Source organism: Cetorhinus maximus, chromosome 1 (genome assembly GCF_964194155.1).
Source record: "Cetorhinus maximus chromosome 1, sCetMax3.hap1.1, whole genome shotgun sequence".
Taxonomy (NCBI): domain Eukaryota; kingdom Metazoa; phylum Chordata; class Chondrichthyes; order Lamniformes; family Cetorhinidae; genus Cetorhinus; species Cetorhinus maximus.
The window spans coordinates 76,597,813-76,624,421 of NC_135879.1; the positions used below are offsets into that span (position 1 = coordinate 76,597,813).

General features: G+C 42.8%; 1 protein-coding gene across 1 annotated transcript in view; it reads right to left on the reverse strand.

The window, feature by feature from the left end:
• Positions 1 to 21,610, reverse strand: part of LOC144680980 (serine protease HTRA3-like) — a 44,512-nt gene extending 22,902 nt beyond the window's left edge. The window contains exons 1-8 of the mRNA XM_078542609.1: positions 21,480 to 21,610; positions 20,839 to 21,276; positions 14,073 to 14,172; positions 12,614 to 12,839; positions 9,656 to 9,850; positions 7,774 to 7,806; positions 7,311 to 7,425; positions 3,361 to 3,418 (exon numbers count right to left, since the gene is read on the reverse strand). Coding sequence (XP_078398735.1) covers positions 3,361 to 3,418; positions 7,311 to 7,425; positions 7,774 to 7,806; positions 9,656 to 9,850; positions 12,614 to 12,839; positions 14,073 to 14,172; positions 20,839 to 21,274 — 1,163 coding nt within the window. The 5' untranslated portion in view covers positions 21,275 to 21,276; positions 21,480 to 21,610. The remainder of the gene's footprint in view (positions 1 to 3,360; positions 3,419 to 7,310; positions 7,426 to 7,773; positions 7,807 to 9,655; positions 9,851 to 12,613; positions 12,840 to 14,072; positions 14,173 to 20,838; positions 21,277 to 21,479) is intronic.
• Between the last annotated feature and the right edge of the window lie 4,999 nt (positions 21,611 to 26,609).

The following is a 26,609-nucleotide window of genomic DNA, read 5'->3' on the forward strand; positions in this document are numbered from 1 at the left end:
TCTCTGCCAGGCAGGCATCAGCGCAGATACCAGCACCTTGGTGGGAATTAGAACATTGGCTAGTGTCCCGGGGCACAGCGCTGAGGGCACTTCACAGTTGCTGGAGGAAGTGGCAGAGACAGAGAGTGCCCATGGCGCTCGCAGTTGGAGGAGTGCAGGAGACCGAGCACGTGCTCAATCGGTGCCTGATGATGTGCCTCTGGAGTCGTCTGCGATGCAGCAGGGGCAGGAAATGCAGCCGGGTGTGGGGAGATACATGAGGCTATGCTTGGCTTGGTCTCCGTGGTGGAGGGGTCTACGCGGACGATCGCTGAAGCAATGAGCCACATGTCCAAACGCCATGTGTCCTCCATGGAGAGAGTGGCAACTCTTGTGGAGAGGCTCCTCCAGGAGACCCATCAGGACTTTCTGGGGATGTGCTTTGACCAGCAAGCCCTCACATTGACATTGACCTCAGCTGGTCAGTGCCAGTGTGGAGATGGTCTGGGCACCAAGTTTCCCAGCTCGGTGCCCATCCATCCACGGTGAGCAGGGAGGTCTGAAACAACCTCACGTCGGCGCAGCAGCTGCCTGCCGTCTCTGCGGGCACCTCTCAGGGCGCTCTGGATGAGGGTGGCAGCTCCTCCACCCCTCTCCCAGTGACCGTAGCATCTGGTGAGGCTGCAACGACTGGGGAGATGCTAGCTGTGGAACTTACAGCTCCCTCTCAGGCAGGGCCAGCACAGGCTCCATGGGCCAGAGGACGACTGCCAAGGTCATCGAGGCCAACAGGACAGCAGAGTCAGCAGGCTGTCTCAGATGCCACTCCCAGCGATAGGGCAGCACCAAGACGTAGCACCTGGAAACGTAAACATAAGGCACCTTAGGCACACCACGGGTTTATCACTGGTGCTTTTGTGTGGGCTCAAGATGAGGTCTTTATGATTTGCTTTGACTTGGAACACCATTGTCATTTTTTTAGCTTAAGTTTCTTTACTTGTGATATTAAATTCAGACATGTGACCATGGCTGAGGGTGCCTCTTTTCTTCTGCATGTGTATGGTTTCCAAAACTGTAATGAGTGCTTTGTGGGACATTCAGCTTTACTAACAAGGCCCTTAGTGACTGTTCCTGACCTGGCAGATTTTGCACTTGGGTATCGAGTATGGAGCTTACAGTCCAGGCTTGTCCTGGAGGTCCATCTGTGGTGTGCTAGCTGAAGGTTCATTCGATTAAAGCCTCACGGGTGTCCCTGCCTCCCTGCAGTATGCCTGGGTCAGCATCTACCCCCTCAGCATTTCCCTGCGCGTGCTTATCCTCGGACTCACTGCTGGACTCATCATGTGCAGCCGCAGCCACTGCGTCGACATCTTCATCGCCCACTGCGTCCCACCTTTCCAGCGCAAGATTGTGGGGAGCGCAACATGCAACCACTATCACCGACACATGATTTGGGGGGTACTGGAGTGCGGCCCTGAGCAGTCCAGGCATCGTAAGCGCATCTTGAGAAGACCGATGGTTCTCTCTGCCACAGCCCTTGTGGAGGCGTGGCTCCTATTGTACCGCTGCTCAGCTTCTGAAATTGGATGGCGGAGAGGTGTCATAAGCCACCTTCTGAGGGGTTAGCCCTTGTCACCCAGCAGCCATCCATCCAGCCAGGCTGGAGCACTGAAAAGCCCCGGCACTTGGGTCTGAGGATGTAGCCGTCATGGGAGCTGCCTGGGTACCTTGCACAGACTTGCAGAATCAGCATCCTGCGATCACACACTATCTGCACGTTCATGGAGTGGAAGCCCTTCCTGTTGACGAAGGCACTGGGCTCACCTGCTGGCGCCTTGATGGCCACATGTGTACAGTCTATTGTACCCTGGATGCGGGGGAAGCCAGCAATGGCCGCGAAGCCTCTGGCTCACTGTGTCTGGCTTGCCTTGTCCCAACGGAAGTGGATGAAGGTCAATGCATGGCTGAACAGAGCGTCTGTGACCTGCTTGACACAAGTATGGACAGCTGATTGGGAGACACCGCAAAGATCACCCACTGACCCCTGGAAGGAGCCAGAGAGGTTGAGGGCAGCTGTGACCTTCAAAGCCACTGGCATGGAGTGTCCGCCCACACAGTTAGGGGAGATCTAAGGCCCAATCATCTGACAGATATAGTTGATTGTCTCCCTTGACAGCCGGAGCCTCCTTCGGCATTGTACCTCAGACATATTGAGGTAGCTGCTTCGCCGCCTGTATACCCTGGCAGCAGGATAGTGGCATCTTCTGTGGTCCCTTCCGCCTTGGTCTACCTCTTGGCCCTGCGCCCCTTGTGCCTACACCTGTACTCCCAAAGGTGGCTCCCCTGGAGGCTGAATATGCTCTCCTGGCCTCCTCCCCCTTCTAGCCCTCCCTTCCTCCTCAGAGGAGTTGCCTTCAGCGGACAGTTCAGCTCCCATTCCCAGGCTAAGGGAAGGCTTTCTGAAACCTGCAGGCCTGGAAAGGATTACTCACTGCAGAGTGCTGACCTGAAGGTTAAGAGTCCAGACAAAGCAGCTGGTATGAGTTTTGAAGTATTCCTGCTCACACAGGCAAGTTTCAATAACTTCGAAAAATCAGTACTTGAGAGAGTACATTCGCAACCCCACTGAGCCCTCTTATCCCACCCATGGATGAGGTTTATACAAATGTGTCCTACCCACCTGCCCGTTGCGCCCATGTGCCGACCCGAAGATTGCACGGGTGCCGAAAAATCGCAGTCGATTGGAGCCTCAAGGGCCTTAAGTGGCCCGTTAATTAATGGCGGGCGCGCATCGGAGAACATTGTGCGCCCACCCATCGAAATATCACGGTGACATTGGGATGCTTGCCCGACGTCACTGCGCCTCATTTTACGCGAATGCATGCCCCTGCACGCCAACGGGAAAACTGCCCAAGGACACCATGCAATCTGGATTGAGATAGCACAAATTACAAAGCAAAACTCACTAGTTGCAATTTTCAATTCACTATCATCCCCACCCACAGCCCCCCACCTCCCAACCCCATTTTCACTTAAAAAGTGGGGCAGTAATGAGACCAAAATTGGGTGGGAAACAACCTGCCAAAATACCAAGGGTTGTCCACCCTTTCCGAGCTCACACCAGAACCATGTGGGAGGCTACTGAGTAAATGCAAATCAGGGTCAGATTATATAGACGGTCCTGGAAGACACTCTCATCTCTGCCACACTGCTTCTGCTAGCTCCTGATTCCACACAAGTTGAGGGGTGAATGTTTCTAGCAATATTTAAAGAAATTATCAACTGCTCTCAGGAGCAACCATTTTCATGTTTTTGGAATCATTTTGAGTGGGAAGAACAGTTTTGAAAAGATAAGGAGCAGAGGAAAATTTATAAACTTACGCAGGAGTTATGGTCAGCATCCTCACACCAATGAAACGCTTTTTCACGCCTGTGACATCTTTATTAAGCAGAAGGAAAAAACGATTACAGTAAATTCTCTGTTGCCTAATAGTATGTTAATTATCAATTTATATTTTAAATATTTATCTTTAATAATAAATTTCCTTGTGTTTATCAACATCTATATGGTGACCGTAATCTGCATTAAGTCAGTATATCAGTTTTTTTCCGAGGGTCCAAGCTTGGCATTTGGACTAGCTTCCCGAAGGATCTGTAATTTTCTTTTTCTGCCTCCTTAATTCTTTAATCTACTGAGCCAATAGCACCGGCATCAATCGGGGTGGCATTCCAATACGACTCGTTCTGACCACTGAACATAATCATGCCATCCCTATGGATCAACTGAAACCCAATAATCAGCTTCAGGATGACACACAAACAAGACAAATTTTTTTAATCCATTTCTCATGTCATGAATTATTAACACCCGCATAACAAAAGTGCCAGGCAATGACCATTTCCAAGAAATAATCTAAACCATCTCTTCTTGGCATTCAAAGGCATCAACATCACAAAAATCCTGCCATCAACATGCTGGGTAGGGTTAATAGTGACCAGGAGTTTAGCTGTACTTTTTTTTTCTATTTATTTGTTCACAGGAGGTGAGCATTGCTGGCTAGGCTAGTATTTATTGCTCACCCATAATTGCCCTTGAGAAGGTGACGGTGAACCACCTTTTTGAACCGCTGCAAACCCTGTGTTGTAGGTACACCAACAGTGCTGTTAGGAAGGGAGTTTCAGGATTTTGATCCAGCGACAGTGAAGGAACAGCGATATAGTCCCAAGTCAGGATGGTGTGCAGCTTGCAGGAGAACTTGCAGGTGGTGGTGTTCCCTTGCATCTGCTGCCCTTGTCTTTCTAGGTGGTAGAGGTTACAGGTTTGGAAGGTGCTCTCGAAAGAGCCTTGGTGAGTTGCTGCAGTGCATCTTGTACATGATACACAATGCTGCCACGGTTCGTCGGTGGTGGAAGGAGTAAATGTTTAATATGGTGGATGGGGTGCCAATCAAGCGGGTTGCTTTGTCCTGGGTGGTGTTGAACTTCCTGAGTGTTGTTGGAGCTGTACTCATCCAGTTAAATGGAGAGTATTCCATCACACTCCTGAATCGTGCCTTGTAGATGATCGACAAGCTTTTGGGAGTCAGGTGCTGAGTTACTCGCCACAGAATTCCCACCATCTGACCTGCTATTGTAGCCACAGTATTTATATGTCTGTCATGGGGAAGTTATTAGAATTGATCATTAAGGAAATTATAGCTGGGCACTTAGAAGAGCTCAAGGCAATTGGGAAGAGTCAGCATGGTTTTGTGAAAGGAAAATCAAGTTTAACCAATTTATTGGGAGTTTTTTGAAGGAGTAACATGTACAGCGGATAAAGAGGAGCCTGTAGGCATACTGTACTTGGATTTCCAGAAGGAATTTGATAAGGTGCCACGTCAAAGATTAGTATGGAAAATAAAAGCGCATGGTGTAGTGGGTAACACTGAATAGAAGATTGGCTGGCTGGCAGAAAGCAGAGAGTATGCAAAATTGGGTCTTCTTCTGATTGGCAGGATGTGACGAGTGGCATCCCACGTCCATCTTGTCAAGACCGTTCAGGATCAGAGAATTGCAAACACCATGCCCTTGTACAAAAAAAGTTGTAAGGATAAGCCCAGCAATTACAGACTAGTCATTAGTGAGACCGCAACTCGAATACTGTGTGCAGTTTTGGTCTCCTTATTTAAGGAAGGATGTGAATGTGTTGCAGGTTTACTAGATTGATACCTGGAATGAGCAGGTTAACTTATGTGGAAAGGTTGGACAGACTGGGCTTGTTTCCACTCAAGTTTAGAAGAGTGAGGGGTAATTTGATTGACGTATATAAGATCACAGAATCACAGAATAGTTATGGTGCAGAAGGAGGCCATTCGGCCCATCATGTCTGCACCAGCTCTCCAAATGAGCATCATGACTTAGTGTCAGTCTCCTGCTTTCCCTCGTACCCTTGCACATTAAACAATCATCTAATGCCCACTTGAATGCCACCACACTTCCAGGCAGTGCATTCTAGGCTGAAACCATTGGTTGTGTGAAAAAGTTTTTTCTCACATCACATTTGCTTCTTCTACAAATCACTTTAAATCTGTGCTCTCTTGTTCTCGGTCCTTTGACGAGCAGGAACAGTTTCTCCCTAACTGCTCTATCCCGTCCCCTCATGATTTTGAACACATCTATCAAATCTCCTCTTAGCCTTCTCCTCTCCAAGGAGGACAGTCCCAACCTCTCCAATCTATCTTCATAACTGAAGTTTCTCATCCCTGGAAGCATTCTTGTAAACCTCTTCTGCATTCTCTCCAATGCGATCACATCCTTCCTATAGTGTGGTGCCCAGAATCGTACACATTACTCCAGCTGAGGTCTACCTAGTGTCTTACATAAGCTTAGCATAACCTCCCTGCTCTTGTACTCTGTGCCCCTATTAATAAAACCCAGGATACTGTATGCTTTATTAACTGCTCTCTCCACCTGATCTGCCACCTTCAATGATCTATGCACATATACACCCAGATCTCTCTGCTCCTGCACACCCTTAAGAGCTATACCCCTTATGTTATATTGTCTCTCCATGTTCTTCCTACCAAAATGAATCACCTCACACTTCTCCGCATTGAACTTCATCTGCCACCTATCTGCCCACTCCACCAATGTGTCAATGTGCTTTTAAAGTTCTATACGGTCCTCCTCACAGTTTGTAATGCTTCCAAGTTTGTATCATCCGCTAACCCTGCTCACCAAGATCTAGATCATTAATATATATCAAGAAAAGTAAGGGTCCCAATTCAGACCCCCGTGGAACTCCATTACAAACTTTCCTACAGCCAAAAAATATCCATTGACCATTACCCTCTGTTTCCCATTACTCAGCCAATTTTGTATCCACGTTGCTACTGTCCCTTTTGTTCCATGAGCTATAATTGTGTGGCACTGTATCAAATGCCTTTTGAAAGTCCATGTTTCCTATTACTCAGCCAATTTTGTATCCACGTTGCTACTGTCCCTTTTATTCCATGAGCTATAATTTTTCTCACGTCTTTTGTGTGGCATTGTATCAAATGTCTTTTGAAAGTCCATGTACACCACATCAACAGCACTACCCTCATCAACCCTCTCTGTTACCTCTTCAAAAAAATCCAGCAAGTTGGTTAAATTTCCCTTTTAGAAATCCATGCTGGCTCTTCCTAATCAACTTACATTTTCCCATATGACTAATAATTCTATCCCCAATAATTTTCTCAAGAAGCTTTGCCACCACTGAAGTTAAACTGACTAGTATGTAATTGCTGGGCTTATCCTTACAACTTTTTTTGTACAAGGGCATGATGTTTGCAATTCACTGATCCTGAATGGTCTTGACAAGGTGGACGTGAAAAGGGTGTTTCTTCTTGTGGGTGAGTCCAGATTCGGAGCACTGTTTTAAAATTAGGGGTTGCCCTGTTAGGACAGAGATGAGGAGAATTTTTTTCTCTCAGAGGGTTGTTCAACTTTGGATCTCTGCCTCAGAAGACGGGGTCATTGAATATTTTTAGGGCAGAGGTAGATAGGTTCTTGTTAGACAAGTGAATCAAAGGTTATCGGGGGTAGATGGGAATGTGGAATTCGAAACACAAGTAGATCCACCATGATCTTATTGAATGGCACAGCACGGTCAAGGGGTCGAATGGCATACTCCTGTTCCTATTTCTTATGTTTACTATTAGTCTGGCCTATCAGGTTTCACACATTATAGTACATATTGCATGCTGCCATTTGTTTCCTATTCTTGTAATAGTCAAGATTATGCTTTTGTACTGTAGTATGTTCCATCCTAGAAAATAAATCAGCTGAATTCATGCACTCAAAATTCTTACCTTTGGTTTGTTTATCTTGAGAATCAGTAAGAAACATTGCAATACGATCTGATGGAATTGCAAAGGAAATTCCTGCAGTGACCTTCAGTGTATTTATTCCTATAACCTCTCCATCCTGTAGGATGATAATATTTTAAAAGAAGATTTAAAGGAAACTCCAGGGTGTATTCTAAATATCATTCATTGTATTTACTGCTGTTAGATTCAGAGGATGATATGTGTTTTGAAGTTTTGCATAGCATATTTATTTTGCAACAGATAAAACCATGCTAACTCTTAAAGCAAAACAATTTAACAACTTCCAGATGTTAGTATCTAATCTGTTTCTGAAGAGTTGAAAACATAGTAAACACACCCAAAACACAATGCAGTAAAATATATCATGGATATATTTTTCAATTAAATGTTAAATATTTCAGCTTAGCATGTGAAAGAAAATGAAATGACAGATAATTGGGCTTACCAAATTCACCAAAGGCCCTCCAGAGTTTCCATACTTCAGTGATGTGTAATATACAGAAAAGAGCAAAGACAGTAAGTACACATAAAGTACATGTATTGAATATTTAACATTAGGTTGTATTGCTTTATACACATCACAAATAACTGCCAATTTAACAATCAGTAAATTGAGTTGTACTTCACTAAAAACAAAGTGATAGTATCTTGACTCACCTTCATTTATGTCTTATCCTCCAATTTTTCTATTCTTACTATCCCTTCCAGGAGGTAGTGATGATGGCATGGATCCAGGCATGGTGGCATATATATCCACAAAAGGTGACTCTCTGAGTGTTTCATCCTACTAGCTATTTTGTATTTACAAATCCTGACAATGAACTGACTAACTGACTAACCTTGGGCCATCACATTTGATATCAAACCTGCCCTCATCTGATGTTTATAACTGTGCAGATTTCCCCCAGCTAATAACAGAACAGGGAAGGCCAGTTCTGAATATCTCATTTGAGGTCACATTGGATGAATTATGGTGTTAAAACATAACTGGTCTTAGTGTGGTCCAAATTCAATGCACTGCCACCTTTAGCAAAGATTCCACAGTTATCAAGTAAATCATGCTATTGCAGTGGGTGGGTTCAGAACTAAACATTATTGTATTTGAGTGAACAGCTGCTGACCACATCAGTCAACGTTATTTTTCCTTTCTCTTCAAAATGTATTAAGCAGTTATAATGCCGGCCATCATTATTTTGTCCAGTCATTCAGTAGTGATTTTAAAAAGCAAGTGCAGAAATATATCATGCTTTTGAGCAGTTGATTCTCCAAAACCGAAAACATATACTAAGTGGTGTGTTTTATACTTAAACATGCCACCTTTGGATTGCTATCGCTATTGTTTTAAAATCTCAAATCTACTCTGGTCAACCAACCAGTAAAAGTTAATGCAAGGCAAAAAGAAAATGTTTCTTTAATTGTCACCATAGTTATTATTAACTTCCTAAGATACTAATTCCATTCTCATCCACCTTTTGCCAGAACTGATTCCATGAAATCATACAAAACTATTCCATATTGAATATGAATATTTTCTTTGGCTTTAGTTTAATCATCACTGAATCCATTGATTTCCATGTCCACACAAAGTTAGATCAAAAGCTTTATATAAAAAAAACTGGTATATCAAAAGACAATGTAAATATCATTCTCTCTTTTCTGGAACTCATTGGGTATAAACGTGATTGAAAATACTATATAACATCTGCTGTGAATCACTGGCAAAGCCCATATAAACATTTGATTAAAACATGCAACATTAAATATGTATATTATAAATGTGTTGAAGTTTTGGCTGCCAGAGTGCATACTTTTTGGCATAGTCCACTGGTGTTAAAGTTATAACTTTGAGCATGAGGAATGCTCTTCTGTCTGCTCACTATAACATTGCTGGTTCTTGTGTTGTTTAACCAAGGGTAAACCAATTGTGGAAACTAGCCGATCAGCATTGAATAGTGGATGTGCAGAATGGGATAGATATTCTGGATGAAAATTCTGGAATTTTATTTGATTACTATTGGGATTCAGGAAGCATTTATGTATAACTTGTCCTGAAGATTAAATAAGTGGCACAGAAGGTCAGGACAAGGTGCACTGAACAAGTTACATGGACTAAGTGGCCCTTTCTCATTCTGTGCTTTCTTATGTTCTTAAGTTCTTGCTGGTAAACACAACAACTATATTGCCAGTGTCTCTGAGGCAGAAATGGTTGTTGCTTGCAACTAAAGATGCAAAAGCAGCACAAAAAGTGTCTGCTAAACCAGATGAATGTCACTATGTCTCAGGTTATTTCATCACATTTTGAAAATATCTTAGTACATTGCACCTACATTGATTATAGCATCTGTTTGAATGTAGTCCATGTCTGAATCTCTTAGACCCAGCTCTCGTCCATCTCTCTGAGCAGAGCTAACAATTCCAGTAGTTACGGTATTTTGCAAAGCAAAAGGACTCCCAATAGCAACTACAAATTCTCCTGGCCTAAGGTCAACAGACTGACCCAGAGTTAGTACCGGTAGCTTTCTCTGTAAAATATTAAATTAAAGCAAAGTCCATAATTCAATTTTATCAAATAACATCCTGTTTCTCATAGTCTGGAACAGAAATAGCCTTTTCTTTTCAAAGTTGTACAAATAATCTGGATATCATAGCAGCTTTCCTTTCCTTGAGATATAGCAGTGACTACATTTCAAAATTACTACATTGGTACATTGAGAAAGTAAAACCTGTTAAATAAACACGAGGTATTTCGTTTGTGTAACATCACAAAATGTCCTGTAGCTTTAAATATATACAGTGTATTTATGGGTTTAAACATTTAGCAGTACTACAACCTGAACACCCAGTAATGTATAGTGGCCATTTGATTCCAGCTGTGAGGAAAATCTAATTTACTTAGACCTAATCGTTGTAAACTCAGAAGTCTTCCTCACTTGTGGAATAATACGGAAAATATACCACCATTCATCTACATCCTTTACTACATTTTTGCCATGTACAACTGAAAAATTTTATTTCTGCTTGTTGCTGCATTTTGATTATAAAATAAGAGTTGATTTCAGCTTGCCATTACCTATCCTAATTACAGAATGAAACACTTTATTGAAATTTTTGTCTGAATTTTACACTTAAAAAAAAAATAACTACTACTTTCTCCAAGCTGCTCACATGCTACAATGTTTAGGGGCTAATAATATTGTTCCAGCACAGTGCCAATGGAGACATTAATGTCTGGGCAGTGTGTGCACCAACAGTGATATAAGCTGATCTCATGATATAATGCAAGGTCATCTTATTCATTTAGTATCATATGGGCAGAATTTTCCCGTCGGCGATTTGGGGGTGGGCCCCACTCGCCGACGGGAAAACAGCGTGGGATGACATTGGGAGGAACCCCCCGATGTCATCCCAGTCCATTTAAATATTGAAGAAGGCGGGCGGACAGCTGATTTCACTGTCCGCCTGCCGACCTATCAATGGATAATTAAGACCATTGACAGGATAATTAAGCTTGTTAAATGCCCTGCCCGTCCAACCTTAAGGTTGGCGGGCAGGCCAGGAGCCCCAGCGGGCTTCTGATAATACATGAAACCTCATCCGCTGGCGGGATGAGGTTTCATGTCCGTTTTTTAAAACTTCAATAAAGTTTATGTGCTTCTTATTAACATGTCCCATCTCGTGTGACATTGTAACATGAGGGGGACATGTTAATAATTTTAATATTTTTCTATTTTTAAAGATTTTTATACTGTCAGTAATCTCCCTGAGACAGCACTTAGTCTCAGGGAGATGTGTGCTCTTTCGCGCACATGCGCGAAAGAGCGCACTTTGACAGATGGGGAAATCCCTCCCCCCACCCCGTAGCGCTTCCTATCAGGCAGGCCGCTGGGCAGGCCTTAATTGGCCCGCCCACTCAAAATGGCAGCAGGCCCTGTTTCGGCAACGGAGTTCAGCTGCCCGCCCACCGCCAAGCCGGTGGGGCCCGCCCGCCCGCCCATCAAGGTAAAAATTCTGGCCATAGAGTTCCTGGCACAGTGTATGCAGTACAGCATCTCCTAAAAGACTGGTGATTATCTTAAAGCTCAGGAATAGAAGTAGCAACAATCAACAATCCCAAGTCAGTAAATGGCACCCTTCCAATATGTAGCTTTGTAGGTTCAGATGCCATGTGTGCCATGGAAAGGGGCCTTTCCCATTTGAAAAGTGGTGCGAAAGCAGCTTCAACAGAGGTAGAGAAAAAGAGAATGCTGTCTTGCCTATAACCAATTCCTGTGAGCAGTTGAGTAAGAAATTTGCTAAGTCTTAGAAAGTATTACAAGGTAAATGCATTTACATTTTGTTCTATATTTTTAAGCACTAAACAGCCCTAACACCTGCCCGGTGCACTGTCCTTCAATGCCATAAACACTTCCATGCCACCCTACCTTGTGTTATTTGCATTGGGCACACAGCAGATCTCAGCCCTTAACATTAAAGATCACCCTGTGCATGATGTACATGAGCACTATGGATCCCAAGCATTGCAGTATTAGCCCCTTAGACTTAGACTTCAATCAGAACCAGTAATTTTGGCAGGAGTTACCTTTCTACAATTGAACAGTTTCTTTTGGGATTGGATGCTTTGCAGTTTAGACACATTGATCTTAAGAGCTAGGGCAAAGCATGCGACAGTGAATCAGCAGCCTGTTCTATTCTTTTTTTCCATAGAAGGCATCAGAAAAGAAAATCAGACAGAGTGTAAAGCATGCTGCTGATTCGCTATCATCTGTTTTGTGCTATTACTGAAAACCAATTTTACTCCTATTGCTTTTTTTCTTCTGGGTTCTGATCCAGCACAGCAGATTTGAATAAAGGTTCCTTCTCTCAGATAACTGTAAAAGTCCTATATAAAATGAGATTAGGCTTTCTCTATAGCATATATTGGCTTTAGATCAGCACTGATTAGCTGAGAATTTGCAATCTTACACAAAGAAAAATGAGGTTTTTGGGAAATGGACAAATCAAACGGAAGAAATTAAAATTTGCTGGGGAGGGTGGTTCTCCTCTGAATTAGCTGGTTAAGATATTTCGGGTAACAGGATGGACTCTGCATCTGGCCTAGTGTGTACCTGACCTGCAAGTACTTGATATTTGGTGTACAAGTTTTTTAAAAAAGGTTCTTCAAGTATTGACACTCTTCATTTTAATAAGGACAAAATATGTCAAAAGAAGAATGGAAAAACATACTGAATAGTAAAAAATATAATTTCTTGGCTCGTAAAGTTTCACCAAAAAGATGATTCACTTACCTTAGGATTAATCTTTATTGTTGCTATGTCTGATTTCTTGTCCAGGTCTTTAATTGTTGCTTCATAGTTTTTTCCATCATGTACCTGCACCTTCAGCTGTTGTTGACCTGATGTTATGGTATTGCTAGACACTACTACATGGGCGTTGGTCACAATTAGCCCACTATCTGATATTATAAAGCCAGAGCCACTTGACAATGGGACATTTCGTCTCAATAGAGGATGCCTGTGTTTGTGGGGAAAATTGATACAAGGCTGACAGGTTTTCTACATTGTTAGTGGTATGAACTTTTTTCATTGCCAATGATTAAATTGTATTAAATCTGTATTCTTACTAACATTTTTGTATTTATTAAGAAAACAACTGTAGAAGCAATTTTCCACATTTTGAACATTTTATTCAATCACAAAATTACTGTAATTTATAAGTACCATTAATCTCAAAAAAGGTATGTGCTATTTTTAAGCAAAGCCTTCATCACTGACACTATTAAATTCTATTCTGCTATCGTGATCTTCATAACCTTTTGCTTCCTTTCACTATGAAGTGCAACAGCCAAAATGACAATTGTTAGCAAGTAAAATTAAAATTCACAATGGTAACAAAAGAGACAGTCTGCAATGGGAAAACCTGATTGGTAAAGCTCATTGAATCAAAAGACTTTGCAACGGGAAGAACAAAAACAAGGTGGGAGTAAATTCAAGTGCGTTGCATAATTCAGGGGCTCAGGTGGCATAAAGAAATCATTGCCCTCATAGTTTACAGTACCATTCAAACTGTCACTAATGTTACTTTGACAAGCATTTATTCCCAGCCAATCATCACTCTCTATCACAATATAAAACTATAACAAATGTGCAGCCATTGCAAGAAAATCTGATATCAGTTTGTAAAGGTTGGTGCAAAATAAGACTTTTGAGCTTGTTGAAGAAACTAGAAATAAATGTTTAGGAAGTCCATCATTTCTAGCCCTTTATTACGAACGGAAATCCCAAACACACTGAATCAAAAGGGCACGGTAGTGTAAGGTTAAGTTACTGGGCAAATAATCCAGAGAATGTGAGTTCAAATCCCAAAATGGTAGTTTAAGAATTTGAATTCTGTTTTGGAAATAAACATGTGGTATTCTTAAAAGTGACCATGAAACTGTTGGATTGTTGTGAAAATCCAAAAGTCTTTCAAAGTAGAAAACCTCTTGCTCTTATACGTGACTCCATTCCCACACCAATGTGGTTGACTTATAATTGCCCCAAGAAATGGCCTAACAGAACCACTACTAGCAGTTCAACAAGGCCCACAATCACCTTCTCAGGGCAACTGCAGACAGCATAGAATATCGGCCATGCCAGCAATGCCCATGTTTTAAGGAAGATTTATTTAATTTAAATTAATTCAAGTATACCATATAGTATCTTAAATTTGAAAATACTCCATGCACATTACTCTTGACCAACTTACCTTAAAAACAGCTCTATGTGAACAACTGCAGGTGCAATTTTCTCCACCACATCTGCTATAAAATTGAATTTATACCTTGGACTGTTTGGATGTGAATGACCTATACTACGCAGAAGAAATGTTGCATATTATTTATGAAATTCATACTGTTACTAACATTTAAAATCAGTTACATCCAAACAAATGATAGACTTGTTAAGAAAATAGGACAAGAACTGAATTCAATAATTTTGTTGAAATATTCTCAAATATTTGTTGCAAATTGTCAAAAAATACCATTATAACAGTTCAAAACACTAACATCAACTTGGATGGAGTAATGAAGCATCAGAGTTACTGTTTATTCATCCAAAAAACTATCCTAGCATAACACATGAAGAAAATACACCAAGCGGCATAAAACAGCTCACAGTTACATTGATCCACGCACAATTCTGGGATGACCGCCATAATTAGAGGACATAAGTACATCGGTAAGCCTCAAGGACGATGAAAATTTAGAAATAAAAATTATTTCTTTCCATGAACTAGTGGTTTAAAGGATAAGTATAACAACTGATAATCAAATATGTTAGAGTATTTTGATTCCAATACCACTGGTAGTGTGGAAATGTTAACCTTGCAACACGAATGGTCCTCATTGATTATAGGTTAGAATGTTGGATTAATGACCTTGGGTTTTACTCTGTTAACCTTCAGAGGGCAGTGAAACAATCCAGAGAATTTTATCTTTGAAGTTTGGTTAGCTGAGGTAATTCTGTTTAATGTATTTGCATTAAGTGACTTTGTGTATAAAGAAACCTAACGCAAACTGAAGTAAAGTTAAACCATTTTAATTTTCTGTTCTCAGCTATATCCCTCAAGTGATCAAATATGATTTACAGTCTATACAATGAAAATTATACAGATGTCATAGAATTATTATGGCATAGAAGGAGTCCATGCCAGGTCTCTTTATCTCCCTCTTCATCAAAGGAGCCCTGGCTTTGGTTTCCCTACCTTTCGCCCTTGTTGGAATGTTCTCTCCATGAGTTATCTCCTCCTTAAAAAGATCACCCATGTTCCATTACAATTTTTCCTGTCAGCCTTTGGTTCCATTTTACCCTAGCTAGATACTTTCTCATCTCACTGAACTTAGCCCTATCCCAATCTAAAAGTTCTATGTTAAATTGTTCCTTGCACTTCTCTATTGCTAATCTAAACCTTATGATATGATGATAGGTCTTACCCAAGTGCTCCACTTTAGACACCTGATCCACTTGACACAGCTCATTCCCAGCACCAGATCTAGCAATGCCTCCATCCTATTTGGACCAAGAACATACTAGCAAGGCAGCTATGTTCTCATGAACACATTTTAAAAAATCCTCCCCTTTCTTACTTGTTATCCTAACATGATCCTAACATTCCCAATTGATGTCTGGGTAATTGAAGTTCCCAATATCACCATTTTATAGTTCTTATAGATCTCTAATTTTGTTGCACATTAGCTCATCTATCTCTCTCGTACTATCTGAAGGCCTATAAAATATCACCCCTTCTCCACACTCCACCCTCCTCCATCTCTTTCAAACACACAAAATGTTGAAAGCCTTTCCTCATAAACTATTTTCTTACTTTTTTAAATGTATTTGTATAGCTCTGCTCCTACCCACAATGTTTTCTGTAGAAGCCATAGAAAAGTCTGCATTTGGGCAAGACCGTTTTTAAATTGATTTCTTATGAGTTTTCAACAGTGTAAAATCTGTGGAGTGGGCACATCAGAAACCGTGGAATAACGCATCAGATTGTTAGTGTACTTTAAAAGGACTGTCAGTGAGTTCAGCTATCTCTTCCTTACGGACATCAAGTATTTGCACAAGGCACCCAATTAACCTAAGAAAAATTAAGTTTAGCAGTTTTTCCAAGGGATACTAAATAACCATCAGAAAAGTTGGTCAAAATTTAAACTACCTAACCATGCCAGCACAAAGTGAAATAATTGTATACTGTACATTTTACTGCTCAGTTTATGGGCAGGGCTGTGTAATGTGACTGCACCCATTTTTATGGCAAGTGTTTTTAATAGCACGTTTCAAAATCTGCCATTTGTCCACAAAGTTGAGGAGAAAACTGTTGTCAGATGATACTATACTTAAATATGGAACTACAGGCAGCAAAAGTTCATTAGAATGGTTACTGTGCTAATGAGGTACTGTTGTAGGTGAAAATACTCTGTATTTTATTTACGTATATTTATTTATATTTGGTTACTGTACAATGTAGTCATAAAGGTAAGGAAAACTACAAAAATATAGTGGAATTTGGGGGTTTGCACATGGTGGTATTAAATATAAAAAGCAAGAAAGTGATGTTGAATTTTTACAAGATATTAGTTAAGCTGCAGTTAGGGTACAGTACCATATGTTGTTCTGATCCACCCCTGTTTGGAGGATGTTATAGCAATGGAAAGGGTACAGTGAAAATTAATCAGAATGATATCTGGAATAAGAACTTACAGGTATAAAGAAAGACGTGAAAAATATGAGTGTTTATCACTTACACAGAAAGAGTAGACAATATCAGTATTTGTACTTCCATTGTGGAGGGTATCAAAGCTGAGCCCAACATCACCCTCACTCAACAGCACGCAAGTACATTTTCCAGCAAAGGTCATGGGTTAGTGATTAGGAGCAGAAACCCACTCTCCGACCCAGAGATCCCAAGATCAAACTGTAACATCTCAATTGCTGCCGCAGCTAAAGGTAGCTTCCCACAAAGGCCAAGATGCCTTTGGCCACTAGATTATGAGAGGGACATTATTTAATAAATGCAGCCATCTAAGCTAATTTACTCCAGGCCTGCAGTTTCATAGAAAATACTATTTTTGAGGTTTCTCTGATTTCCATTTTCTAAGATGACCTGGTATTGGGGTGCAGTAGGTAGTGTCCTGCCTCTCAGCCAGAAGCTCCAGGTTTAAGTCCCACTCCAGGACAAAAAAAGTGCATTCACAATGTGGCCAAACATGTTGAGTATCAACCTGAAAATCCTTCCAATATATGCCAATGGCAGGTGGTAAGAGTGGGAGAGACTCCTGCTTAGCCATGCGCTGCAAAGAAATTGGAGCCTTTATCGATAGCTCCAGACAACAACATGGATGTAAAAGTGCAACCGGGACTCCTTTGGTGGTGGTGGTGGTAGTGGTGTGGGGGGTGGGTTGGTGTTGGATGGCTGGTGTGGATAAGACTGATGCCGATTCCCATTCTGGCTGGGGTGGATTTGGGAACCGCCTCCTTGCCCCTACCCGTGGCAGAGATCGTGGCACTGTGGGTCAGACCTGCTTTTGGGCAGAGAACTTGAGAAGATGATGACCTAGCCACCTGAAGAATACATTGTAATGTCAGTCCAAGGTTGTTCCTCAAACACTTCTACCATCACTAAAAGCTCTTAATCTGATGTGTATTATGTTTTTAAAATCTATATAGGTTAAGTTTTAGCTTTCTGAAGCTATTTTCTAGTTAGCATTTATAATTTTACTGCCTACAAGATTAAGATGTATGTATCCTTCAGATGGTAGTTATAATGAAATATCATTGAGGAGATGGAAGTACAAGTACTTTAAATGTGAAATATCATCTCTAAGCATTTGTTAACACGATCTGCCTCTTTATGCTTCACCCTATTGGGAGATGTAATGATTTTTGTAAATTGCTGGAGCTTGTAGAAGACCAGTCATTTTGCATTAGCTACCTGAAAGGGAATTGCTGTGCCCGTCCAAGTTGCACACCATCCTGACTTTGAACTATATCACCGTTCCTTTACTGTCACTGGGTCAAAAATCTGAAACTCCCTTCCTAACAGCCCTGTGGGTGTCCCTGGACCACATGGGCTGCAGCGGGTCAAGAAGACAGCTCACCAGCACCTTCTCAAGGGCAATTAGACATGGACAATATATGATGGCCGTGACAGCAATTCCTCGCATCCCATGAACAAATTTAAAAAAAGAAAATGTTATGGCTCCATTTGTGTGGGAATAGGAATTAGGATCCTTTTTGCTTCTAGATGCCAATGCCAGGATTCCAAAATGGGAAAAAATACATCAGTGTTAGTCGGGTGAAGGAATTTTCTTTTTATATAACTACTGAGCTATGGTGTGATTGTCAGTGGCAACATCAACATTTATTGCACAATCTAATTACCTTTAAGAAGGTGATGATGAACTGCCTTCTTAAACCCATGCAATCAATATAGTGTACCTACACCCACAATGCTGTTTGGGAGGGAGTTCCAGGGACAGTGAAGGAAGACTGATGAAATTCCAAGTCAGGATGTTGTGTGACCTGGGAAGTTGCAGGTGGTAATGTTTCCATTTGTCTGCTGCCCTTGTTCTTCTAAGTAGTAGAGGTCATAGGTTTGGAAAGATTTGAAGAAGTTCAGAAGTGTATTCCAGATTAGAACTTGGAAAAAAATGGCTGTTGAAAAATATTAGCAAACTTATTACTGCCACCATAATGTTACTGCTACCATACTGAGTAACATTATAAATGCAGCGTTTTATTTATTTAAAAGGATTATGAATGTGGCAATGTAGTGCAAAATTCCAAAAGAGAGATACTATTTTTCAACTGTAGGATAATGGCAATAACTCTCACCCAAACAAAGTTGATCGTGGCCAATATAAATTCAAGAGCCTTTTGGTATTAAAGGGAAATTATACATCAGAAAAATGTTACATGAGATACTTTCTCAGACAAAGCAAAACAAAATACTGGTAATTGTACCATGTTAGCAATTAGTGTCAACTCGCCTTTAAGAATCTTGCCCAATTATCTCAGCATAGGTAACATTGAAAATACGCATATTTAGAATAAAAACAGGAAAATCTGGAAATATTCAGACCATGATGTTGACTCTTCCCACCATTATCTGTTTTTATTTCAGGCATCCAGCATATGCAATATTTTATTTTTGCATATCTAGGATGTCAGATCGTATTTACAATCTTGAATACAAGACCAGTCCCATGTTGGCTTCGAGAACTGCACGAGAAAGTTCCAAAGAGCTTTGATTAATGTATCCATTACTTCAAAGTTTGAGTAGAAAGTTTGGGCAAGTTTTATTTTGACATTGTCATGGTGGACACCCAAACAGCTGAATTTGCATTTGTGGATCCTGATTCCACCATCAGGAGATAATATAATCCAGCAGCGAGACCCAGGGAGCAATTTTTGAGGAGGTAGCCAGTTAAGGCTGGAAGGGCAATAAGAGGCCCTCCTGGGCTGACACATCAGCTAGCCCACCAGCAGAGGTGAGTGCTGTCGATGTAGGTTGGTGAAAGAAATGGTGCCTTAAGTTGGAGGCACCTTCTGAAGACTTTTTTAAAAATAAAAATCGGCCATATCTGGTGGGCCATCATGTGGAGGTTGAGCCATGGCCACCTTGCAATCGCAGCCATGGGGTAGGGTTAAAAACTATAAATGAAGCGCTGGGCCCCACCTCCATTCATAGGTCAGAATTCATCAATGGCGGGGGAACGAGCTGCTGACTGGAAAATTTACATCGGCGTTTTAACACTGGGCTTTCTTGATCCCTTAAGTGGCTTAATTGACCAACAGCCACTTGCGGGCAGATAGCCAACATCCCCATCCTCAACACCCCCCCTTCCCCAGACAATTTGAAAATGACCCCAAGGGCGGGACATTTAAAAATTCATCCTAAAGGCTCTGCACCAGACCTTTTTGATGTGTTATTATCTTGATAATGATATGCCTATCCTATCCACCTATCTCCATAAACTTCTCTAGCCCCACAATCTTTGGCATATCTGCACTTCTCTAATTCCACCCTCCTGAGCATTCCCGATTTTAATCATTCCTGAAGGCCATGCCTTCAGCTGTCTATGCCGCAAGCTCTGGAAATCCTTCCCTAAACAAATTAGCTTCCGGATTTCCTATAACACAACAGTGGGGGAAATGATGGCGTAGTGATAATGCCACTGGACTAGTAATCCAGCGGCTCAGACTAATGCTTTGGGACATGAGTTCAAATCCCACTACAATAGCTGATGGAACTTAAATTCATTTAATAATATTTTTAAAAATAAGGAATCGAAAGCTAGTCCATCAAACTATCATTGATTGTCGTAAAAGCCCATCTGGTTTACTAATGTCTTTTAGGAAGGAAATCTGCCATCCTTACCTGGTCTGGCCTACATGTGACCCACAGCAATATGGTTGACCCTTAACTGCCCTGTGAAATGGCTGAGCAAGTCACTCAGTTCAAGGGCAATTAGGGATGGGCAACAGCCAGTGACACCCACATCCCATGAAAGAATAAATTGAATAAATTAAGTGACTACATTTCAAAAGTAGAGCACTTCATTGGTTGTAAAGAGTGGAGCGGTTGTGAAAGACTCTACATAAACACAAGTCTTTCTTTTAAACTCGCCACCTCTCTACTGAGCTTCCCTCCTTTAAGAGACTTCTTAAAACCCGCCCCTTTCGCCAAGTTTTGGTCATCAGCCCTAACATCACCTTATGTTTTGGGGTATTATGTTTAGTTTTATAATGCTTCCATGAAGTACCCTGGGATGCTTTTGAAGGTGCTATATAAACATAACTTGTTGTTGATATTGAGAGGCTACCCATTGTAATGTTATTGTTACAAATTGATCAAATAAGCCCCAGCTGACTACTGGGATAAAAGGATCTGTAAACAATACTTGTAAATAGCTTTTTTTAAATGCTATAGAGAGCAACTGTTGCACATTACTAAAGGATTTGTTTACCTGTTTTACATGCGCCCTTGTGAGCTTGAACGATCGGCGGCAGTCTCAGCTGCACGGCTCTCCTGCTGACCATCTTGAGTTTGCACGGGCTGTCATAGGTATTCGCGTCGTTGCCACACACTTTGTAGTTGAATTTGCACCGGCAGACGCCCGGTCCCTTTGCCAGACGCTTGCCGAGCAGAGACTTGCACTGCATCCCTTCCCCGCAGCTTACATCGCTCGGACGCCCGCAGGTTTGTCCCTCCCCAGCCGCGCACACCAGGCAGCAATGACAGACATCGTGTACATAACCATTCAAACAGCTGGGGCTCGGGCACTTGGAGACATCGCAACGCTGCGAACACTCCGGGGAGGACTCAGCAGCCGCAGCTGCCACCCCACAGCTCAGAGTCCGCAGCAAGATGCCCAAGAGGAGACAGGCAGTAAAACTCGCCATGGCTGCAGCACAGATACAAAACTCAATTCATGTACAGAACAGATACAACTGACAAACTCTAAACACGTTGCTTTCTTTTTTAAAGTAAATTCTGTAACGTTAATTCCAAGCATAAAGATCCAATTATTTCGAGCAAAAACGCATTATTCGAACTGATTTTACAAACCAATCCGTGTATTACATAATGCAACAGTTTAAAACATGCCTTGAGCGCCTGGAAAGTTTTAAAAGTTTGGAGCATCCACACCCAGCACGATAAAGGTTACAAAAAGCCGATGCATCAATACTTCCAATTCTGAACTGGTAATCTCGCTCAGTAAAACAAAACCCAGCAAAATCCAATGAAAACAGCCTCTGCGACGCTGAGTGAGAATGATGCGCAAGCCTGGAAAGCGAATGGTAATAAAGAAAAACCTGGATGTGTTTTTGCTCTGACTCACCAAACTCCAGCCAATGTTTAAGAAGTTGGAGGGTTGGTGCAGAGCCTCGCAGCTGCACTGACCCAACCCACACGGACCCAGACTGAGAGGTTCCACATATATGAGAAAAACAGCATTCTGCTTGAGATGTTTTAATTTTCCGTACCACAATCCCGATAAGCGTATAAATAGTTTTCCCAAATAAATATACACTTCTTATAAAAGTCAATATCAAGTGAGTACTTTAAGGGAAAACTAATCTGCGGGGTGGGAGTTTAAACACATACATGAAGGTAGTTTAGAAAGACTCGTTAAACAGTTTAAAGCGCTGCATACTAATTACATTTTTGTAAACAAATTGGTTAGTGTTGCATAAAGTTGATCCCAAACTTCTCCGTAATGCATTTAATTAATCGCAAAGGAACATAGATATTTATCTTCTTCAGTTCCCTGCCTGAAGGCCGGTCCTTGACAACTATTCACTGAACCACAACAAGTGCCGTGATTTTTGTTTACCGTGGATACGGCAAGGTCCTGAGTCTCCCTCAGCGGAACCCGGATTCAATCCCATGATGTTGCTCTTAATCTGATCCACACGATAACCGCCTGGCCAACTGAGCTAAGATATATATTATAAATGTTATATATGTGAGTTATTAGTGTTAAATCCAGTATGTAGTGACCAGCAGCCAATTAACAACATTTGAAGCTTAAGTAATGTTTTATCAACCCGCGTGGCGGCGGGGAGGGGGGGGGGTCAGCAAAACGGCGGGAAACTCGTCCGAGCAGAAAACGGTATGTTCCCGCTTCCGGCTACCGGGATGGGGGTGACAGGCGGAGGGCAGGCGACTGGGGCTGTTACGCAGCTGATTGGCGGTAATCTTGAGCTGATTTTTGAAATTTCACCGGGAGCGTCCAGGTTTCACCGAGTGGCTGTCCAGCTAAAACGAGGTGAGAGGCTCAGCAGCAGGTGAGTAATGGGTGGAGCTGGGAACCACTGAGTGCCCAGCTGCATTGTCAGACAGGCAGACTGAAGTTCATTCAAATCGGAGGGAGTGCCCAGTGGGAGCCCATATCAGAGTACACTTATTGGAAAGGCCTCGCCCAGGTCCACTCCCTTCATCCAGTGCAGGCAACACTGGGAGATTGAAAGGCTTTGGAGTCTTGAGGGCTCCAACTTTCACTCTGAGTTTGACTCCTCCAGTGTGGAGGAGAGTGGAAGTGAGACAGGTTCTGTCACATGGAACTGGGGCTGCAACAGCCGGAGGAGCAGCAGCTTCTTGAGGGTGCGAGGGCACATGGACGAGGTGCACATATAGGGCCAATAATGTAGGCTAATATCCACAGAAGGCAATATCCAGCTGAAAGAGTTTACAGACAGAGATTTAGCATTATGGAGATGTTGGAGCAGCAGTGCCGCTGAAGGCTGTGTCTGTCCAGGCAGTTCACAGCTTTTCTATGCTTTATGCTGGAGGAAGAGTTGAGGCTGATGGGATGCGGTGGGCACCCATTGCATTAAAAGTGACTGGGGCACTCAGCATTTCTGCCTCAGGATCAATCCTCTGGAGACATTTGTGCGAATTCCCAGTCAGCGGCATTCACTGGATCAACCAGGTAACAGATACCTTGTAAGGCAGGGAAATGCATCAGGTATCTCACCAATCAGGCTGGATGGCTATAGGATTCAGGGCCAGTGCTGGATTCCCTCAGTTGCAGGGAGTAATCGCCTGTGGCCATCAAGGCTCCTGCAGAGCAGGATTGGTGCCTTAAGGGAAAGGTAGGGGGTTCCACTCACTGAATGTTCAATTCAGCTGCAGCCACTGAACGAGGACCTGCGGATTTGTGCATGGTTCCTGGGAGGCTGCCATGGCTCTTACATCCTGAGACAGTCCCAGGTGCCTCAACATTTCAGGCAAACCAAGTCCCTTCATGGATGGAAACTTGGTGACGAGAGTTATGCACTAAAGACATGTCTCCTTACACCAGTGCGCAACCCCAACACTGAGGCAGAGGATACGTACAATTGCTGTCTTTGATTACAAAGGCAACCAATGAACAGGCAATTGGCCTTCTGAACTGAGACTCAAATGCATGGATAGATCTGGGGGAGCCCTGCAATGTGCCCCATCAAGGGTCTCATGGATTGTGGTGGTATGCGGTGCCTTACAAACCCTGGTGTTCTAGAGGGGAGTAGCATTGCAGAACATTGGCCAAATTGACGAGATCGCCTCCCCCTCCTCCGAGGAAGAGTTGGAGGAGGTTTGGAAGCATGCAGACAATGGAAATGAACCTGCAACATTGATGCCAAGAGGGAATAACATATGTGTCAGGAAGACACGTGACTTACTCATAAGCACACGTTTCTCCTGAGATATCATTAAATGCTCCCGGAAATGATTCACCTCTTTCCCCGAATGTAGCCTTGGTGGCCTTTCATTTAGTACCCTCACTATTGCACTGGCACTGTCATCGTGCTAATCCAAGGTATATATTCACCATTGCCCTCCATATCAAGTTCTCGTATCTGGTGACAGATAACTGGTGCAGAAATGAATAGATGAACCATTATATAATGCATTACAAGATCTTTAAAGTGGCACATACATCTCCTACTTTGGCATTGAACCCGAGTGCTATCCAGGTTGACTTACAGGAGGGGTTCTGGGTGCTCCTATGTTGTGCTCTTGTGCTACCTGCAGTTGCATTAGAGGCAGGCTGCTTGATTATCCTGCTCCGTTGCATGAGATGACCATGATGCCTGGTTTCTGGGTGCCTCAGCCTTAGTGGGTCCGACATATGGAAGGGCTGCCTGCATGTGTGCAGGGACTGCCTCTATCATCAAGGCTTCATGAAACATTGGTGTCACCATCAAAGGGGGTGAGATGCCGCTGTCAACATTGGGAACCCATAGAGAAGAGCTCCCAGAGGCTTCAGGCAGACACTCCTCCATCCTTTTAAGGCCACCTGCCAATTCCCTGTTTACCTGGAGTGGTTGAAAAAAATGGTAGAGAGTCCATGCGTTTTGGAGCCATCTCACCTACCCATCACTCACCATAACTGACAGATGAGGCCATACTATGGAGGTTGCTGTGCACCTCCTACATTTGATCAATGGTATGCTGCAAATGCGTGCACATGGAAATGAAAATCTTCTGGGAGCTCTGACACATCTCCATACATTTCACACTATCTGCATGAAGCTGAGCATTATTCAGTCCTTCAATGGAGAGTGGCCACAACTATCATTGCCTTTATCACCTGTTCCTGCATGTGTGTGCTGTGCTTGCCAATTAATGTCATCCTTTCTAACTGTGTGTCAATGCCCACCAATGTGGGAGTATCTGTGCTGGTGAAGGGTGCACTAGACTGATGTGATGCTGTCTCCTTAGATGGTGGCAGATCATCCGCTGAGGTCTCATTTGATTCTAGAGACATAATCGGTCCCTCATCCTTGATCAGGAACTTCATGTGTTCATCAGGATTCCCCAGGGCACCATTGTTTGTACTCCTCAGGAAGTTTGATGCTGTACTCACTCCCCCACTCTGCTGCTACAATCCATCCTATGTCCATTGTCTCCTCATCCATTCGGGTCACTACAGCTATGAATGGCACACCACCTCCAGTTCTCCTCTGCTCCCTGACATTGTGAGCGTGCCTGTCCTGCAATCACACATATACACAATGTCACTCATCTTTCATATACCCACAGAGTTTTTCTGCCTATGCCAGCATCCTTGCCCAGCGTCAAGTGACTGGGAGACCTGTTTTAAGCAGCCATTTTGGAACTCTGACTGACCATGGGTCTTTTATGTGTGGCTACTCTATATCACAACAGATGTTGGTACCTGGTCATGGCCAAATCATGAATTTGCCACATGGATCCACGTCTCATGAGCGCAATTTATGACCTACACGGATGTGCCTGCTATAATGAATGTCACTCACCTTGCCAGACTGCATCAGTTCATTGAAATGCTTGCAACACTGCACCCATGTACATACGACCATCCTGTGGCTGCTGAATTCTTAGGCCACCTCCAATCATGCTTTCTTGGTGAGGCTCACTGGCCTCCTCCTCCCATCCACTGGTAAAAGGAACTCTCTCTATTCTCTCGCACCACTAGTGAGGTGTCAACGAACCTCGGGCAACCCTTTTTCTGATTTTGGGCATTCTTGCTCCACCTCCCTTCTACACCAATTGCAATGCCCTCTTTCGGGTCAGAAACCCAACCAACTGAATTATGCACCTTGCTAGAGCAAATTAATCATCATCCCTGTTCCAGGCTAGCCAACTAATTGAGGGAGGGCAGTGGGATGACTTGCTTAAAGCAGCAATGAAGAATCTCTATTTAAAGGGGCCTGGCAGGACTCACAATAAAAGCAGTGATTGCAGCATGCAATCCAGCAGGGAGAAGCAAAGATCTACAGAATGGATGGAACGTGTAGAAAGGTCGCCAATGACACTACATCGCTCCCCCCTACCTCCCCAACCCCAGTTCACAGACTCACCCCTCGAGGTGATGATTGATGCAGTGAGGGCACAGAAGTAAAACCAGAAAATGCTGGAGAAACTCAGCAGCTCTGGCAGCATCTGTGGAAAGAGAATCAGAGTTAACATCATATGGACTGGAAACGTACAGATCCTGTCAGACCTGCTGAGTTTTTCCAGCATTTTCTGGTTTTATGTCAGATTTACAGCATCCGCAGTATTTTGCTTTTATCTTAGTGTTTAATTCAATGCCACTTCTCTTCCAGGAATGCCTACCTTGAAGAAGTACTTCTCTCCGACAGGATTTGTGTTTGTCTCTTTCACCCTGTTCACCTTTGTTGCTTTCCATTTCCCTCCTGGTGTTTGACAAAGTGTTTACCAAAACACACCAACTATCCCCGACCTATTTTGCTCCACCCACTCTTA